Below are 19,525 nucleotides of genomic sequence, written 5' to 3' on the forward strand. Positions count from 1 at the left end.
CACTGCTTTAGATGCTCACAGAATCCATTTATTATTGTTCCCTTCTGACACAGTCCCATTAATATAGTCATCCATGTTTCTTTGTCAGGAGTTTTGTGATAGAGTGTTTAGTTAGTTCCTTCCCAAATAAAGCAAATTCAGTGCAATGTCAGAACTTGATGGATGCCTTATCTTTTCTTTTTCTTCTTCAAAACAACAAACAAACTTTCTAAATGCCCTAAAATATACTTGGTGCTTAGTCTGCTTCTGGAGAATCACGATCACAACCATCACTTCCTCATGCACCTCCTATGCCAAGATTCTTTTGCCAGTTAAAAATCAGATTTGCTTTTTTGATGATACGAACTGCATTCATTAAGATTAATTTGGCCCATCTAACTTGAGCAGACCACCTCATTAATCTAAAAAGAATAAAAAACAACGCGTGACACAGACTGCTGTAAGTTCTTTGCAAATATCACCTAAAAGTAGAAAAGCAAATGAAATTGAGGCTGGCAACCCTGCGTACTCACATCTCCAGCTTTCTGGGGGACAAGGACACTATGAATACTCTCATTTCAGGGAATCCTAGGAAATTGCTGGAGGCAGAAACCGAATGGCAGTCATGGTCTGTCTGGTAAGGCATGCCTTCAGAGACTGTCATATACAACAATAAAACTGGAATGGTTTGTTGTGACCCCCTGGACAGTGTCTGTTCTGTTGTGAAGATCTTCCTATACAGAAAACAGGTAGCCATGAAATGGCACATATCTGCCCAAGGCAGCCTTGGAGCCTGGCAACCTACTTCTGCCTGCCCATCTTCAAATGTTTCTTGGTTCAGCAGTTTAGCAAAACAGGTATCAGCAACATGTCCTACCTCATCACTAAACTGCTCCACTCTAAATCTATTTATAAAAACATGGTAAGTAGCACAAGTCCACTGTCGCAGCTACAGTTCTACAAAAGTGGGGAGAACTTCCAAAGAGGAATTCAGGCAAAACAGGTAGCAGTGGACATTTTTGGAGTAATGTACAGTCTACCAAGTAAATCAGCTATGGAGAAGCAAACAAGGTAGATGGTGGGAGGACATCACACTGTAGAGTAGGAGGCAATTTTCCAAGACTGGATGTCATAAGAAGCTGAGGTTGTATTTCTACTTTGAGTAATACAAACATTTAAAGGTACTCACAGTATTTGTCCCCGGTCCCAACAATAGATGCAGGTCAGTAATCTGAATGGGGCTCTTTCCTCCCACACTGGGTTTTCACTGCAACACAGTGATTTAGGATGAAGGTCCAGCTTTGCTGGAAACAGGAAGGGCTCTCATTTTGACACATCTGTTTTCAAAGACTGGTTCTTTCAACTACTGAAACAATCAAAACAAAATAAGCTGCTGAATGTGAATACTCCTGCAGACTGGTGGAATTTACTTTGCATATCAGGAACCCTTAATTGCTTGTGTGTGATTGTGTTCTAACACTCTTTACACTAAAAAAACAAAAACAGGCCACAGTTCAGGTTTCATTTAAATTTACTTCTGGGAACAAGCCTTGGAAGTCATCCTTAGATTCTAGTCCTTGTTTGCACTTTAGTATTCAAGTTTTCAAAAAGCACCCCTATTGACTTTGAAATGCTTCTTAGAATGTAAATATACCCTTACATTTGTCATGTGTAAGAAATGCTTTCACTGAGAGTTTAGTGTGACAACTGACATTATCAGATTCACCACTGCCCGTGCCCTTGTGGAGAAAGGACAAATCAATATTAGCATTTAGGTTTCTGCTACCCCAGCAGGTAGTGGAGGCAGGAAGTTCCTGGAAAGGAAGGATTATGAATACTTAGTTTAACTTTAAAGCAGGCGTCTGATCTCTTGGTTTGCCCGAAGCCTACGAAATTATATAAGGTTCAGCATTTTCCCTATTTTATTATTTGCAGTTAACACTAAGTATGTTGGAACAAATGTCTAATTGAATGAAGTTCAGTTACAAAAAGGTTCCCCACTTCAAGACAAAATCTGAGGTCATAAATTAGGTTCAAGTGCAAATCAGAACTTGACCTGAGAGGGCTCTACCACTGAGAAATGAATTGTCTCTACATTCCAAATTGCTCAAGAGAAGGTATCCAGCATTGCCCGTGCTCAAAAGAGGTAAGCAGGCCAGTGCTGGTACTATGTATTCCCTATCCATAGTCGTGATTTATAACAGAATTGTTTCTTTAATGTAAATAAAAATCTCATTTTCTCCCTTTAAGGCTCTAAAATGTATAAGAAAAACAAAAATGAGTTTTAGGAAAAAAATTTTTTTTAATCCAAATAGGTCACACCATAGTCCCCATATGTTTTTCTGTTTCATAATCATCCCTTCACAAACAATGACAAACCTTTAATGAAAGTTAAATTTATAAACACCTTAAGACAGCTCAGGAAATATGTAAAAAAAAAGGAAGTCCGCAAATTAAAAATATTTTGCTAATATACAAACTGTCAATTTGGCAAATGCAAGCTACTTAACTGGTTTATTTAATGTGCGGGAATTTTTCTAACAAAACTCAGTTGGGGTAGGTGATACAAGTATGCCCTTTGACAGGTACAGTATTGTTGAGACTATGAAAGAAATATATAACATTATTGTTCTGGCTCATTAAGGTTCACAGACTATGAAAGGTTCTGCCAAGTCCAATGGGTTAGGAAAACGTAATAGAAGGTGCACTGGGCTGACACACATCTTCATCATACAAATCTTCTGGTAGTTCTTCTTCATCTCCATCAGGAAAATACGTAGGGAATGGTAGATTTTTACTGAAATCCTTATAGGCAGGCAGATGAGAATCTCTGACCTGGGGGAGAAGGCAAAAATCTTAGTAAGTGCTACCAATTAAGCTACTTAAAGGTAGTCTAATGGGGATGTAGCTCAGGGGTAGAGTGTTGCCTAGCATCAGCAAAGACCTGCCTTTGGTCCTCAGTACTATGGGGAGGTGAGAGGAAGTAGCCTATTTTATCTATTATTTATAACCAAAGATTATTGGTTCCTACATTTTTTCTATCAAATGACAAGTATTACATATGCAGAGTAAAAAGAACTCAGTTAATGCATTCTTTTTAATTCCAATAAATTTGGTTAGTTCAGTGACTTTAGAAAACAATCTCACTCCAGTTAATCAGCTACCTCATCAGAATAAAATCACCTATTATCAATTTTTATTTTATCATAACATAAATTAACTGTCCAACTGTCAAATCATATTTTAAAATTACTACTCAAATACAAATTAAATCCAGGTTCACTTTTCAAATATAAAGAGATGATACAAACTATAAACATGGTACCTAACAATTATCCATTTTAGTATTTTCTTATCTATTTTTCTAACTTTATTTTCTACATTTTATAAATTTTTTGAGCTGAGATTTAAAAACAAATTTTACTAGCATTTATGTTAATCTTAACTCTAAGAACAATTAAAAACATTACCTTCTATTTAGGAAATTAGCTTACATTTAGTAAACAGCATTCTTATTGAGAAGTTAAAGAGAATAATATTTAGTAAAAACAATAATAAACCAATAAGTCTTTATAATAGCTGTTAACTCTGTATGTTCTTAAAAAATCCTAATTATGTTTGTGATTTCATAGCCCAGGGAATTTAGCATTGATATTGATATGATCTCAAATGTTTGGTTTTATTTTTAGAAAAATTATTGGGTTCTTCAAAGCTTCTGACTCATTCCATAGCCTTTACTGAGAAAGAAATTTTTAAAAAATGTAATTATATACACAAAATAAAATAAAGCACATTCATTTTGGCAATAAGAAATGAATAATTTAGTTGAAGTAACTACACAACTGCTCAGAACAACGAAGTATAGAAAAATTGGTGTATTTTAATCTCTTACTAAAATTTTTCCAAGAAATGATCAGTAAAGTTGCCCAGAAGAAAATAAACTTGTTTATTATTTTCCAATTCACTAATTTTGGGTTGGGCCTTAAGTAGGAAAAAAATCCAGTGATACTTAAACTTTCTGTGCTTATTTGATACATAAAAATTATCATAAATGATCCAAACAGTTAATTTTCTATCGTAACCGGGGAATATTTGGGACAACAAAAGCACTGATAATATATTTTAAGTGTAAACGCTATAGTACTATCACTCATTGATCTGAAACATAATGTCTCATCTACATATTTTTGTCTTGGTGATTCTAAAGTTAAAAGCCAAGTCTGCAGTCAATCTTTAACAAGTGTGTAAGACTGTATGGTATGTGTTTTTCTATAATTTTACCTTGGCTTTATTATCTCCCTGCCTTCACCAAGAGTCCTTCAACTATCTACCCCATTCATTTTATATTTCTGTCTTCTGGCAACCTAGTTCACATCCTTTAAAACCATGCGTATATGAAAATAAACCCAAATTCTGTATTAGGACATAAGATCAAACATAAATAAGTAGTATTTAATAACATATACCACATTATGCTGTAAACAATACTTCTTTAGGTTCTCTTAATACATTTAGTGAATCCAAACAGCAAATAGAAAGCACTCATGCTAATTAAATAGGGTGGTCATTCCTAAGACTATCTTTATTAACTTTAGGTTCTCAATGTGTCTGCCTCCAGCCAATGGCTCAATCCCCATTTGCAAGGGAGGCTCATTCACCTGCTCTCACTGGAAGAATGGAAACAATGGAGTGAAAAGATTCACGAAGCAGTTGATATTTAAAAAGCAAACCCACCAGACACTCCCCTAAACCCACATCTTAAACTTTGGGACAGACATTTGTTTAAGGTTACAAAAGACAGTTATTTAGGCACCATATATTCAAAGTTTATTTTTCTTATTTTTTATTTTGTTTAATTGAAAGAGGGTTGTTGGTAATATACTCAATAGTGTGTTACTATAGACTAGACATTTCTCTGATGTTCTAATTTCTCAAAATACATTTAGACTCTTCTTTCTAGTCTTCAGTGTGCCTACTGAATATCTTCCATAAGAACAAACCATCATCGGTTAATAGAGAGGATAGAGTTCTTTGAAGCAATCATTTATTAACATGGATAGTAAGTATGAATAATAAGTATTGCTGGTTATAAACCATTTATAACAACCAGATCACAATAGCATTGTATACTCTACACTTTTTCAAGAAAATTGACTTATTCTTTCTGCTGGTGCCAAAGGGGTTATGCAGCCTAAGAAGTCCCAGCAGGGCTAAGGGTCAGCTAGAAAACCAGTGGAGAACCTGGTGTGTAGTCAATGGGCAAAAAAGGAAGCTCTGACAACATTTAAAGATTAATCTGCTATTCAGTATGATTCTATTGTGGAAAGAAATCTTTTTTTTTCCTCCTGTATTAAATAAGCTGTGGTATTCATATCCAGTAACGAATCTGGAATGTGGTGTAGAGAGTGGTGACAGAATGGGAGAGCAGTGACTGAGACTGGGGGTCTCTGATGACCTCATGGCTGTGGTATGCGTGGTATGCCTGGTACCTGGGAACGTTTCTATGCAAAGACATAGGATGCCTAGCTGTTTTGTTAATACTCTGCATGAGGAGGCTCTATGCAAGAATCCTATCAGCTTTGACCTTGATTTCAGGCACAGAGCTCCTGGGAACAGAGGAATTCTCATACTAGACAACCACAATGTTTCACCAGCTCTGCTACTCTTAAGCCTACCCACTTAAGTAACTTTAAATAATGGACCTTCTTGATAAATGTTTTTAAGTTTCTGTAACTTTCTGAGTACAAAGAATAATGCATGCATAGTCTTTAACCTGATAAGGAGACAAATATAAATAAAGATTGCTGGCCTACCTCTTTAGATCTGCTTCTCTCTTTAAAGAGCAGCACACTACCTGATCCCAGCTTTAATCTTCAAAATTTGAGTGTGTGAGTCTTTGTTTTCTAACTCTTCATCGCTCCTCGCCAGAACCACAAGTTTGGCTGCATAGGACGTGGCAATGTGAGCTAGGGATACACTGAATTTATGAAGTCTAGAATGTTATGTATGACTGGATTGCTAGGGCCTGGAAGCTTACTGCGAAATATGAAAACTTAGGCGGGAAAAAAAACTTGTAGAAATTCATCAAATACATTTCTTTCTTTAAAATAAATGAGAATAATCCAAGTAAGAAGAGAAGTATTTCAGAAAAGGAGTTTTAAAAGGCAAAACTTTTTAATTATTGTAAGACTTAAAAATATATATTTTATGCTATTAATGGAACCTACTTTAGTAATGACAGAATACATAATGAAACGCCCAATTTATGAAAACTGAGGTTTATCTGGGCACTGTGGCACATGCCTATAATTCCAGATACTAGGTTGACAGAAGTAAGAGCATTCCAAGTTTGAATCCAGCCTGGACAACTTAGTGAGACCCTGTCTCAAAATTAAAGAAAAAAAAAAAAATAAATAAATAAATAAAATAAAAAGGACTGGTCATATAGATGTTCAATCACCAGTATCACCAAAAAAAAAAAAAAAAAAAAAAAAAAAACAACAACAACAACAAAAAACCTCAACAAATTAACCCTGAGGTTTCATTTTTCTTTTTGTGGCTACTGTTAGAAAATCAATGAAGAATTGTACTTCTGGGATTAGCTGACATCACTTCTACTACAAATATATTTTCAGACCGGAAGACTCAAAACTCAGAAGTGATAGAATTTGTATTACATTGGCCTAAATCCCAGATGGAATAATTATTTTGCATTTTATTTGATGGGAATAAGTCCCTGAGAGTTTAAGAATTTTTTCCTTCAAATCCATCTGCACAACATGTTTGTTTTCTTTCTTTCCTTTTTGAATTTTTCTAAAATAAAAATACTAAAATATTTTAGGAAAACACTTAATGGTGTAATCAGCAGTGCTAGCACTAACAATAAAATGTCATTTTTGAAAATGTTCACTTGAGCCACCTTTCTGAATGGACTCTGAAATTCTCACCTCACACATTTCCAGTTTTTCTGTCAAAGTAAAAAAAAACAACAATAACAACAACAAAAACCAAACCAAACCAAACCCTTTTTTTTTGGGGGGGTGAGGTGGGGGAAAAGTCAGAAATACATTGCTATTTTGGCAACTGTTTAATCCCAATATCTTCTTTATAGTTCAAAAGATCCTTCTGTCTACTGGCTCTACCTCCTTCACAGTTCTTGTTTTTACAGGCACAGGACTTAAGATTACTTTGTAGTACATTTTTTTCCCTCCCTCTCCTCGGGTACTATTAAGAAGCAGAGGAAATTTGGAAAACAAAACAAAACAAACAAACAAACAAAAAAACACCCCTCTACTTGGGCCAAAGGAGAATTTATGGCATATCTATGAACAAGAAAAAATACATATAGTTATACATACCTTTACTAAACAATTTGTATGTCCAGGTACAGAGCCATTTACATAGATTATATTATGTTTTGTGTTTATTCTCCACACCTAAAATATAAAATGAAATCAACCTTTAAGAGTTAAAAATTTAACCAGGCTGCCTTGCCAGGGACAAGAGAGAGACATTTTGACCATTTCTGCATTTGAACTCTCCAGGCACACAATAAGATGAAGGCTCAAGGAAGGCACAGGTGGCTCACCCTAAATAAGCACACTTCTTGCAAGACATTTGTGAGGTCATATACTGGGTTCCCTCCAACCTCACCTCTGTGGTTCAAGCGGGGAGAGACGTGCTTGCTACTAGCATTTTTTAGCTGATAGACTTTCTAGGTTACAAGGTATTGGGTGGTTTGGTTTAGAGAAGGCCCCTTGATATTTGGAGGAGCCTTCAGGCCATTTCCTGGAAGAATCTGGAGGACCTTTTGCCAAGTTTCTAGTAATCTGTCCCAGAAGCTAAGGATCAGAATTTCCTGACTGTAGTAAAGGCAAGGATCCCTAAGGAGTTACACCTTCAGTGTGAGCCTCACAGACTGAAGAAAGCAGCAGTGGGTTCCTGAACAGAGAAGACGGGTTTTTTTGTTTGTTTGTTTGTATTTTTCATGAGGGGTTGGGGGCTATCTATTGAGTTGTTCTAAGGAGGGACAGATTGCCAGATGCTATTTTTATGGACTGGAACTCCTTGGATTTTTTTTTTTTTCTTGCATCACTGGAGAATTTCATATTTTTGTAAGATATGCAGATACTTTTTTTTTTTTTTTTGCGATGCTGGGGATTGAACCCAGGGCCTTGTGCTTGCGAGGCAGGCACTCTACCAACTGAGCTATAGCCCCAGCCCAGATACATATTTTTTTAAAGGACAATCTATAGGTCTGGATTTCCATGGAGATTTGGTTTTTGCTGTTAGCTGGGTTAAAGAGTTAACCCTGCATAAGTGTGGTAATAAAATATCATTCAAGTTTTGAAAAAAAAAAAAGTTAAAAATTTGAGAATATGCTTATATTAAAATAAGCATTATGTTATAAAAGCTGAGAAAGTAGCCTATGAAAGTGTAATAATATTAGCACATCAAATGTTGAGTAAGAACTGAAAAACTTCAAATGCTATCTGATGATTTATAATATAAGATCATAACAGATATGTCTTATAGAAGAAATAGAAAACTCTCATTTAAAATAGAAATTTGGTCAGATGTAGTGGTGCACACCTGTAATCCCAGCCATTCACAAGGATGAAGCAGGAGGCTCACAAGTTCAAAGCCAGTCTCAGCGACTTACTGAGATCTTAAGGAACTTAATAAAACCCTGTCTCAAAATAAAAAAAAACAAAAAGGGCTGGGGATGTAGTGCAGTGGTAATGAGTCCCTGGGTTAAATCTTGAGTACCAAAAAACAAAACAAAACAAAGCAAAACAACAACAAAAAAAGACATTTGACTGAATGATCAAGACTACTTGAATATCTCAATGCACTCTGTTGGAACCATTAAGAACAGCAAAGTGAAAATTCAATTTTGTTTTTAGTTAATACTAGCCTGCTGCAACCAGAAACTAGGAGTTCACAACTCACTAGATCTAATTTCTAAAATAAGTGGGATGAGCAACAGCCTTTAAAAAGATCTTCACAATGACTTTATGGCATTTGTGGGTACATGGATGGATTTGGAGACTCGTAGCAAGTGAAATAAGCCAGTCCCCAAAAGTCAAAAATTGAAGGTTTTCTTCAATATTTAAAAGCTAATCCAAAATAAGAGGGAGAGATTAAAAAAAATAGAAAATCAGCAGAGTAGATGAAGGGGAATGAGTGAAAGGGAGAAGGGATGGGATTGGGAAAGAGTGGAATTAATCTGACCTAACTTTGCTGTGGACATAAATGAATATACCCCAGTGAATCTCACCATCATGTACATCCACATACACTCATTAAAAGAAAAAAAAAAAAAAAACTATAATTAAATAGCAGAGAGACCTTGGAGGGAAGGGAACAGGGGGTGAGAGGAAGAAGGGAAAGAGGAAATATTGGGGACTGAATCAGAACGATGCTTTTATAATTAAGTCATAGTACATTGTTTTGTCCTGTATAACTAAAAAAACCCAATAAACAAAAGATCTTCAGGTGGAGAAAAAAATTACATGAATAGAAAAGAATGACTGATCAAGAAATGATACTGAGAGGAAATCAAATTTTACCCACACCTGATACATAACAATGGCTCAGTGTTAAATACTATAGAAACTAAAATCACTCACACACACGTGCATACACAGTGACAAACCGATGGGCTTTGGTAAGTATAAAAGTAAAAGAAGAGAATAAACGTCTTAGATTTATCTGATGGTTAATTTTAGGTGTCAATGTGGAGTACTAAGAGAACTGGTAAACCATTACTTTTGGGTTTATTTGTGAAGATGTTTCCAAAGATTTGTGTGTAAGTGGGTGGACCAAGTATGGAAGATCCTCCTGCCCAACATAGGTGAGCACCATCCAAATGGCTGCATACCCACCCCATCCCTCTCCAGACCAAAAAAAGGCAGAGAAAAATATTTCCTCTCTCCTACAGCTGGGACACTGCCTGTACGTCAGAACCCAGAGCTTGTATCAGCACCACTGCCACTCCTTCACGTCTCCCTGCCTAATTCTCAGGCTTTCTGTCTCAGATTGAGGTTCCACCACTGGGTTCCCTGGTTCTGAGGCTTTGCCTGGTTCTGAACTAAGCCAGGCTACAGGATCCCAACAGCTCGACCTTGCAGCTGGCCTGTTGTAGGACTTTTCAGACTCAATAATCATGAGAGTCAATTCCCCTCGAATATCCTTTTATGAATGTATCCCATCACTTATCTATCAGTCTATCTAACCATTCATCCATCCATCTCTCTCAGGAGAACCCTATACAGTTTAGTTATATAAAATTTGAGAACAAATTCATACATAAGAAGTATGTAGAACAGAGACTGGAAGAACGTGTACTGGTTAGTGATTACCTTTGGGTGTTGTTTCTGTGGGTGCTTATTTTCTTTGTACTTTCCATGTTTTGAAATATATGTGCATACATATATAAACAGTAATTGTTTGTTTTAATAAAAATTAAACTATATAGCACCCACTATAGTACAACTCATAATCATTTAGATATTACATACACTTATCAAGTTCGCAGAGAACATAACTTCCCCTCTTTAAAATACACAAAGACACATACACACATATAAATGTATTTCTTCGCAATCCTTTTTCGGTACTATTTTTTCCCCTCTATTTTGATTGTCTCCTTACTCAAAACCATCCATCTACCCACACTTCTGACATATAATCTGAGACAACCTGGTATATAACCTCACCCTTTTTGGTGATTATATAATAATAACATAGCAAAATGTTAATAATAACATAAATAATAACATAGCAAAGTGTAGGAAGTTTTTGCTCATTTCTTTATAAAAAGAGAGTATTAAACCTAATTTTCTGATTCTTACTCTTTTTTCATGCAATATCTTATGGAAATCTTCCAGGTCAAATAGCAGGTCATTGATTTTTTTCTGTTTAATGACTGTATAGTCTATGGCTTGGATGTTAAATGAATAAATACTACCAGTAGTACTACCATGACAACCCACGCCCACACAACTCAATCATACATCCTCCACCTCTTAATAAAACCTACTGTAGTATGCAGTATGCAAATACACATTAAATACGTACTCTGATGCCTCTGCGTTTACTTAATCTGTTCTTAAAGGGAGTCATTTTACAAACTTACTTTCAGTCCATATGATGTCCTATCTACGTTTCCCATTTGTCCAGGCATTTTAGTTCCAGGCCAGACTCTGGCAATATCCTAAATGAGAGAAACAAAGTTTTTGATTTCAAACAGTATTGATCAAATCATAATGTAAACAAAGACCAGGAATTATTACATTTTATTTTTTCTCCTATTCTGATAGGCCTAGTAAGGAACTGATAGAGACTGAAATGTACTTACTATTAGAGGATTTCCATTCCAAATTTGATTATACTGACAAGTATGTACTAAGGAACAGAATTAGGAGATGAATTCAATCATTAGAATAGTAACCTAATACTGATTAAGTAGAGATAAATAAATAAATAAATGATGAAAAAAAAAAAATAAAGGACATAAACACACATCAAATCACTACTCAAAGAAAAAGAAAAAGTCTGCCTGTCCTTTTTCAGGTAATCTTCTGTGACTGACTTAATGGATTTCATCCGCACCACTGCTGCTGGAACGGTCCTACCCCTCCTTGCTTTTGATGTCGCTTTCCTTACCAAAATGCTTCAAGGACAGAATTAGTTACTGGAATAGCTTGTCTTGGTTGTCTCTGATTCATATAAATCAAACAACTTCACACAGACTCTGATAATGGATAATAATTATACATCTAAGGAAACAAATTTGAATTACAGCTAAAATGGAAAGCTTCTCATGACATGAATTCTTAGACTATAAATATACTTCCATCAGCTACTCTCACAGGAACAGGTAAAACTCCCAATGGAAGTGACTCATCATAGTATTAGAGTTGGTTACTATGTAACCAACATAGCTCAAAAGACAATTCTGAGTATAACAGACCAAATATTACTTGTTTATTCTACATATATATGCTTTGATGAGCACTGTACTTAACGTTACTAAAAAAGGACTAATTCAGCCTCCCTAGTAAAATTTATACTCTCACTGAAAGTATAACCTCATTCTTAGGATTATAAAGTCATTTATTGGCTAATCCTTAAGAAAAAGTACATAAATAGTACAGTATTCCTGATAAATAACTCACTTTAGTCATAAGAGTAGGTTCCTCTATATGCCTAATTTTTTAAAGAGCTTTATTGAGGTATAATTCACATACTGCACATTTCACCCTTTAAAACTGTACAATTTGATGTTTTTAGCATATTCAGAGTTGTATATTACTCCAATCAATTTTAGAACATTTTCATTAACCCAAAACAAAAATTTCATACCTATTAGTGGCCACAGCCTTGTGCAATCACTGACCTAATTTTGTCTTCATAGATTTGCTAAGGTTGGATAGTTTATATAAGTGGAATCATAAAATAATGCAGTCTGACTTCTTCAACTTGGCATGTTTTCAAGGTTCATTCATGATACAGTATGCATCAATGCTTCATTCCATTCCATTGCTAAATAATATTCTATTGTATAGATAAACCAATTTAAATTATACATTCATCAAGTGATGAATATTTGGACTGTTTCTACTTTTGGAGAATTATGAATACTGATACTATGAATATTCACATATAAATTCAGTGTGTATGTTTTCATTTCTCTTGATATAAACTTTAGGAGTAAAAGTGCTAGGTCATCATGAAGCCAGCACTCCAATGAATGTTCAAAGATATGCTACACACAGAGGAACCCAAAAATGAAGCCCAAAGTTCCCAAAGAGATGAAGATCACTAGAAGAGCAACCATCAAAATGAAATCAAAACAGAATTAAGTACAGCAAACAAACCAAAATGGCAAGAAACAATAAACGTGTATCCGTAACACTGAATGTAAATGTCTCAATTCCCCCATTAAAAGACATAGATTAGCAGAATGGATTAAAAAGCAAGATCTAATTATATGCTCTTTGCAAGAGACTCAAATTATAGGCAAAGAAGCCCACAGGCTAAAAGTAAAAGGATGCCAAAAAAAAAAAAAAAAAAAAAAAAAAATCCATGCAGTGGAGTATGAAAACAAGCAGGGATAACTATTCTTATATTGGACAAATTACAATAAAAAAATCAGAAATGCTGATTATGTCTATAATCCCAGTGACTCGGAAGGCTAAGGCAGGAGGATCTTAAGTTTGAGGTAGCCTCAGCAACTTAGCAAGGCCCTAAACAACTTAGCAAGATCCTGTTTCAAAAAATAAAAAGGATTAGGGATGTGGCTTAGTGGTTAAATGTCCCTGGGTTTAATCCTCAGTATCACCCCCCAAAAAAATTAATCAGAAGAGACAAAGAGGAAAGTTACATATAGGTAAAAGGAACAATCCAACAAGAAGATATAATGATAGCAAATATATATGCCCAAAATATCAGTGTACCTAATTATATATATATAAAATGTACTTCTTGACATTAAATTCTAGATAGATCCCGATACAATAATATAGGGTGATTTCAGCACATCCTTATCATCAATGGAGAGGTCATCCAAACAAAATCAATAAAGATATTTCCAAACTAAACAACACTATAAATCAAATGGAACTAACAGACATCTACAGAACATTTCACCGTAAAACAAAGAAAGAATTTACTTTCTTCTCAGTAGCTCATGGAATTTTTCCAAAACAGACCATATTTTAAGACACAGTGAAAGTCTTAGAAGATACAAAAAAAAAAAAAAAAAAAAAATCAATATAATTGCATGCACTCTGTCAGTTAATAAATGGAATGAAACTAGAAATTGACAGCAAGAAAAGTACAAGAAACCACATAAAAATAGAGATTGAACAATACTCTTTTAAATGAAGAATGGATCTTTGAAGAAATGAAAGAAGAAATCAAGAATTCCTTGAAACAAGGAGAATAGAGATATAACATATCAAAATCTCTGGGACAGTGTGAAAGCAGTTCTAAGAGGAAAATTTATAGCACTATGTGCCTACATTGGGTAAGAAAAAAACAAACAAACAAACAAAAAAAGCGGATCCCAAATAAATAAGCTTATATTTCACCTCAAGGCCTTAGAAAAGGAACAAACTAATTTTTAAACTAGTAGAAGATGGAAAATAATAAATATCAGAGCCAAAATTAATGAAATTGAGAATAAAAAATATAGAGGACCAGTGCATCAGAGTTGGTTCTCTGAAAAGATAAAATTGATAAATCCTTAACCAAGAGCAAAGATCCAAATAAACAAAATTAGAAGTAAAAAAGGAGGTATCATCACAGATACTTCTGAAATAGAGGATCATTAGAAATTATTTAGAAAATTTATACTCCAATAAACTGAAAAGTCTAGTAGACAACTGACAAATTTCTAGACACATATGATTTGTTCAAATTGAACCTGGAAGATACAGAAAACCTAAAGAGACAAATACCAAGTAATGAAATTGAAGCAGCAATTAAAAGCCTTCTGAAAATGAAAAGCTCAGGATCAGCTAGATTCTCAGATGAGTTCTACCACAGCTTTAAAGAAGAACTAGCATAACTTTTTCTCAAATTATTTATGAAATTGAAAGAGAAGGAACACTCCCAAATACATTTACTAAGCCAGTATAACCCTGATACCAAAAACAGACAAAGGCAATTCAAGGAAAGAAAACTACAGACCAATATTCCTGATGCACACACATGTAAAAAAGCCTTAATAAAATAGTGGCAAACCACATTCAAAAACATTGATTAGATAATATACCATGATCTAGTGGGTTTCATCCCAGGGATGCAAGGTTGTTTCAATATACGCGAATTAAAAAAATAGAATTCTCTACATAAAGAAATTAAGGACACGAATCATATGATCATTTCCATAGATGATAAAATTCAGCACTTATTTATGTTAAAACCATGAAGACCAAGGACAGAAGGAACTAACTCCAACATTATAAAGGCATCATATGACAAACTCAAAGCCAATATAACAGTGAATGGAGAAAAACTGAAAGTGTTTCCTCTAAAATCAGGAACAAGACAAGGATTTTCACTCACTACTCTTGTTTCATATAGTTCTTGATACTCTAGACAGAGCAATCAGGCAAGAAAATAAAATGGATACAAATAGGAAGAGAAGAAGTCAAACTATCTCTGCTGATGACATGATCCTATATCTAATGACTCAGAAAAACTACCGAAAGACTTCTAGAGATGAGAAATGAATTAAGCAAAGTAGAAGGATCAACATTCATAAATCAATAGTTTTCCTATTCTCTAACAATGATTCTGCTGAGAAAGAAATCAGGAAAACTATTCCATTTACAATATTCTAAAAGAAGAAGAAGAAGAAGAAAGTTTCAGAATTAATCTAACCATGGAGGTGAAAGATTTCTACAATGAAAATTACAGAACAGTGAAGAAGATCTCAAAAGATGGAAAGACCTCCACCTTCTTACATGGGCAGAATTATTGTCAAAATGACCATACTACCAATAGCAACTTACAGATTCAAGGGGATCCCCATCAAAATACCAATGACATTCTTCACAGAACTAGAAAACAAAAACAAACAAAAAAGCAAACAAAAAACCCCAAATGGTCCTAAAATTCATTTGGAAAAATGAGAAACTCAAAATGGCCAAAGCAATCCAGACCAAGAAGAGCAATGCAGGAGGCATCACAACGCCTGATCTTAAATTATACTAAAGAGCTATAATAACAAAAGCAGCATGGTATTGGTACCAAAACTCACATGAAGATCAATGCAACACAATAGAAGACACAGAGACAAACCCACATACTTATAGTCATCTGATACTTGACAAAGGTTCCAAAAATATATGTTGGAGAAAAGGCAACCATTTTAACAAATGGTGCTGGGAAAACTGAATATTCATACGTAGAAGAATGAAATAAGATCCCTAAAAAAAAAAAAAAAAAAAAAAAAATCCCTATATGTAATCCTGTACAAAAGTGAAATCAAAGTGGATCACAGACTTAGCCATTAGACCAGAAACTTGGCAACTGCTGTAAGAAAACACAGGATCAACAATCAGATAGGTACTGACTTCCTTAAAACTCCTAAAGCTCAAGAATAAAACCAAGAATAAATAAGTATAATGCCGTCGAATTAAAAAAAGCCTCTGTACGGCAAAAACAAAACAAAACAAAACAACAAAAAAACCAAGAGCATGAAGAGTGTTCACAGAATGGGAGAAAATCTTGGCCAACTACTTCTCTGACAGGGGATTAACATTTGGAACATATAAAGAACTCAAAACACCTAACACCAAAAAACCAAATAACCCAATCAATATAAGGGCAAAACCCCCAAACAAACAAAAAACAAAACAAAAAGCCCCACAAAAAAACCCTAAACAGACATTTCTTTAAAAAAGAAACACAAATGGCCAAACACGTACAAAAAAATGTTTGACATCTCTAGCAATCAAATAAATGCAAATCAACACTACTTTAAGATTTCATCTCACTCTAGTCAGAATGGAATACAAATAATAATAAATGCTGGTGAGAATGTGGGGGAAAGGTAGACTTATATATTGCTGGTGGGACTGCAAATTAGTACAACTACTCTGAAAAACAATATAGAGATTTCTCAAAAAACAAGGAATGGATTCAGCTATCCCACTCCTTGGTATTAATTGAAAAGAACTAAAATCAGAATACAGTAAGATATAGCTATTTCAATGTTCAATGTTTATAGCAGCACAATTCACAATAGCCAAATTGTGGAATCAGCCCAGATGCCCATCAATAGGTGAATGGATTAAGAAAATGTGGTATATATACATAATGGAGTTTTACTCAGCCATAGAGAAGAACAATATTGTGGCTTGCCATGGATGGAATAAGAACATCATGCTAAGTAAAATAGGCCAGACTCAGAAAATCAAGGCTCAAACGTTTTCTCTTTTAACTGGAAGCTAGAGTAAAATATGGGAAAAAAAGGAGAGGGGAGTGGATATCATAAAGGAATTTTCAGTGGAGTAGAAGGAGACTGAGAGGGAGGGAGGAGGGATGGGAAAGGGGAGGAAATGGGGAATGAATTTAACAAAATTACGTTATGTGCGTAAATAAATATAACGCAATGAATTCCGTCTTTATATATAGAAAGGATCAATCGAAAATAAATAAATGAGTTGGGCATGGTGGTGCACTCCTTATAGACCGATGACTCGGGAGGCTGAAGCAGGACTGCAAGTTCAAGGCCAGCCTCAGCAACTCAGCGGTGCCCTAAGCAATTTAGTGAGATTCTGTCTCAAAATAAAAAATAAAAAGGACAGGGGATGTGGATCAGTGATTAAATATACCCCTGAATTCAACTGCCGGAATCAACAAACAAGCAAGCAAATGAGTTAAAGGAAGATTAGTAGAGGAAGGAGACCAGGGGGAGGAAGGAGGGTGGGAAAAGAGGTGGGGAATCAGGAGTAAAATGGAGTAAATCGGATTCCATGTAAGTATGATTTTGTCAAAATGAACCCAACTACTATGTATAACTGTAAGGCTCTTAAAAAAATGCTAGGTCATATAATAACTCTATATTTAACCTTCCTAACAAGTGGTAATTTATTTTCTTACATTCCTGTGCATTCCTGAATTCAATGTATGAGGGTTGCAATTTCTCTACATCCTTGTGCTAACATTTGTTATTATAGGTCTTTTAAATTATAGCTATCCCGGGATATAAAGTTGTAATCTCACTGTAGTTTTGATTTCATTTTCCTATTGTTTAAAGATGTTGAACATATTTTCACATCTTATTGGCCAATTATGTATCTTCTGTGACGAAATGTCTATTCAAGTCCTTTGCCCATCTTTTAATTGGGTTACCTCTGGACTATTGGTTATAAGAGTTCCTTATATATTTGGATACAAGTATTATCAGATACATGATGTACACAACTCTTTTATTCCATTCTGTGAGCTGCCTTTTCATTTTCTTGATGGTATGATTTGCAGCACATTTTAATTTTGGTGATGAAATCTAATATATTTTCCTTCATTTGCTTGTACTTATGGTCTTGTATCTAAGGTTTTGCCTATTTCAGGGTCATGAATATTTACCTGTCTTTTCAAAACTGTTTTATGGTTTTAGCTCTTAAATTTATGTCTTTGAGCTACCTAATTTTTACATGTATAATTTTATGATTTCAATTTACAGAGTGGCAACATGAAAAGAATTCTCATACTTTTTAACCCTAATTTACCATTTGTTTATACTGTCCTATTTTGCTTTACTATCTACTCTCTCTGTATATATTTCCCTGTCATTTGAAATTAGGTGACAAACACCAAGCTCATTTATTTGTATTTCCTAAGAACAAAGACATTCTTTTTTTTTTTTTTTTGGCGGTACTGGAGATCAAACTCAGGGCCTTGTGCCTGCAAGACAAGCACTCTACCAGCTGAGCTATCTCCCCAGCCCCAAAGACATTCTTTTATGTAACCATAGTGCAATTATAAAACTCAGAAAAGTAAACACTATGGTCATGTCTATTCTAATTTTGCTATCTGTTCCAATAATGTTCTTCATCTCACTATGTTGCCTATGTTTGGTTTTGAACTCATAAACCTCTTACCTCAGCCTCCTGAGAGGCTGGGATTATAGGCATGTCCCACTGGGCCTGGCTCAATAATGTTTATAAGCTATTGTTTTCCAGTTAAAGATTCACTTTGGAATTACAAATTGCACTTAGTTGTCCTGTCTCTTGCCTCTTCAAATCTGGAACAGCTCCTCAGCCTTTCCTTGTCTTTCATGACCTTGAACATTATTAAAGGCCATAAGCCAATTATATTTTGTAGAATATTGCTCACTTTGGGTTTGTCTGATGTTTTCTGACAATCAGATTCGGGTGGACGCATTTTGGTGGGAATCAACAAAGACATGATGGTGTGTTCATTTCTAGGAAACTTATCAGGAGTTATGGTTTGTCCAACTATGGTGATGTATAACTAATTACCTAGTTAAGAATGTTAGGTAGGTTAATCCTTTCCAAGGTTATTAGTTTTGAGACTATGTAAATACCTAGTCCCATTAAGCTTTCACCATTTGTTTTAGCATCTACATATATCTGGCTGAATCAATTATTTCTATAATGACTGGCAAAAATTGATACTCTAACCATATTATTATTCCTACTATGTTAGCTGGCATGACACTGTAAGAAAGAGCATTCCTCATTTATCCTATTATTTATTTACCTATTCATTCATTTGGTTACTATCAGTGTGGACTCATGAACTCATAAACTCTAATTTTATTTGATGGATTCTTTTACTATATTTCTTTTAGTTTTAAGCCCAAACAGTTCCAGTTTGCCAAATAGTAGCCTGTTTAGGCTGGCTTCTATGTCCTTTCTGTGTGTCTATCATTGTTAAGCACTTTTTTTTTTGGACAAGATGTTTTGGGTTTGTCTTGTGTTCTTCCAGTCCCAGGCATTATTAAATAAGTCAGTTATTCAAGGACAGTGGGGAAAAGTGTTTAGAAATCAAGATTTGAGCC

At 34.7% G+C, this 19,525-nt stretch overlaps 1 protein-coding gene across 2 annotated transcripts in view; it reads right to left on the reverse strand.

Annotated features, from left to right (window-relative positions):
• Positions 1–2,345: 2,345 nt before the first annotated feature.
• The window catches only part of MRPL3 (mitochondrial ribosomal protein L3), a 43,337-nt gene continuing 26,157 nt past the window's right edge, over positions 2,346–19,525 (reverse strand). For both annotated transcript variants that reach the window (XM_079101324.1, XM_079101325.1), the window contains 3 exons: positions 11,120–11,197; positions 7,338–7,415; positions 2,346–2,814 (listed from right to left, as the gene is read on the reverse strand). In XM_079101324.1, the coding sequence (XP_078957450.1) occupies positions 2,662–2,814; positions 7,338–7,415; positions 11,120–11,197 (309 nt within the window). In that variant the 3' untranslated portion in view covers positions 2,346–2,661. The remainder of the gene's footprint in view (positions 2,815–7,337; positions 7,416–11,119; positions 11,198–19,525) is intronic.

This window comes from Sciurus vulgaris (genome assembly GCF_902686455.1).
Source record: "Sciurus vulgaris genome assembly, chromosome: 10".
Lineage (NCBI taxonomy): Eukaryota > Metazoa > Chordata > Mammalia > Rodentia > Sciuridae > Sciurus > Sciurus vulgaris.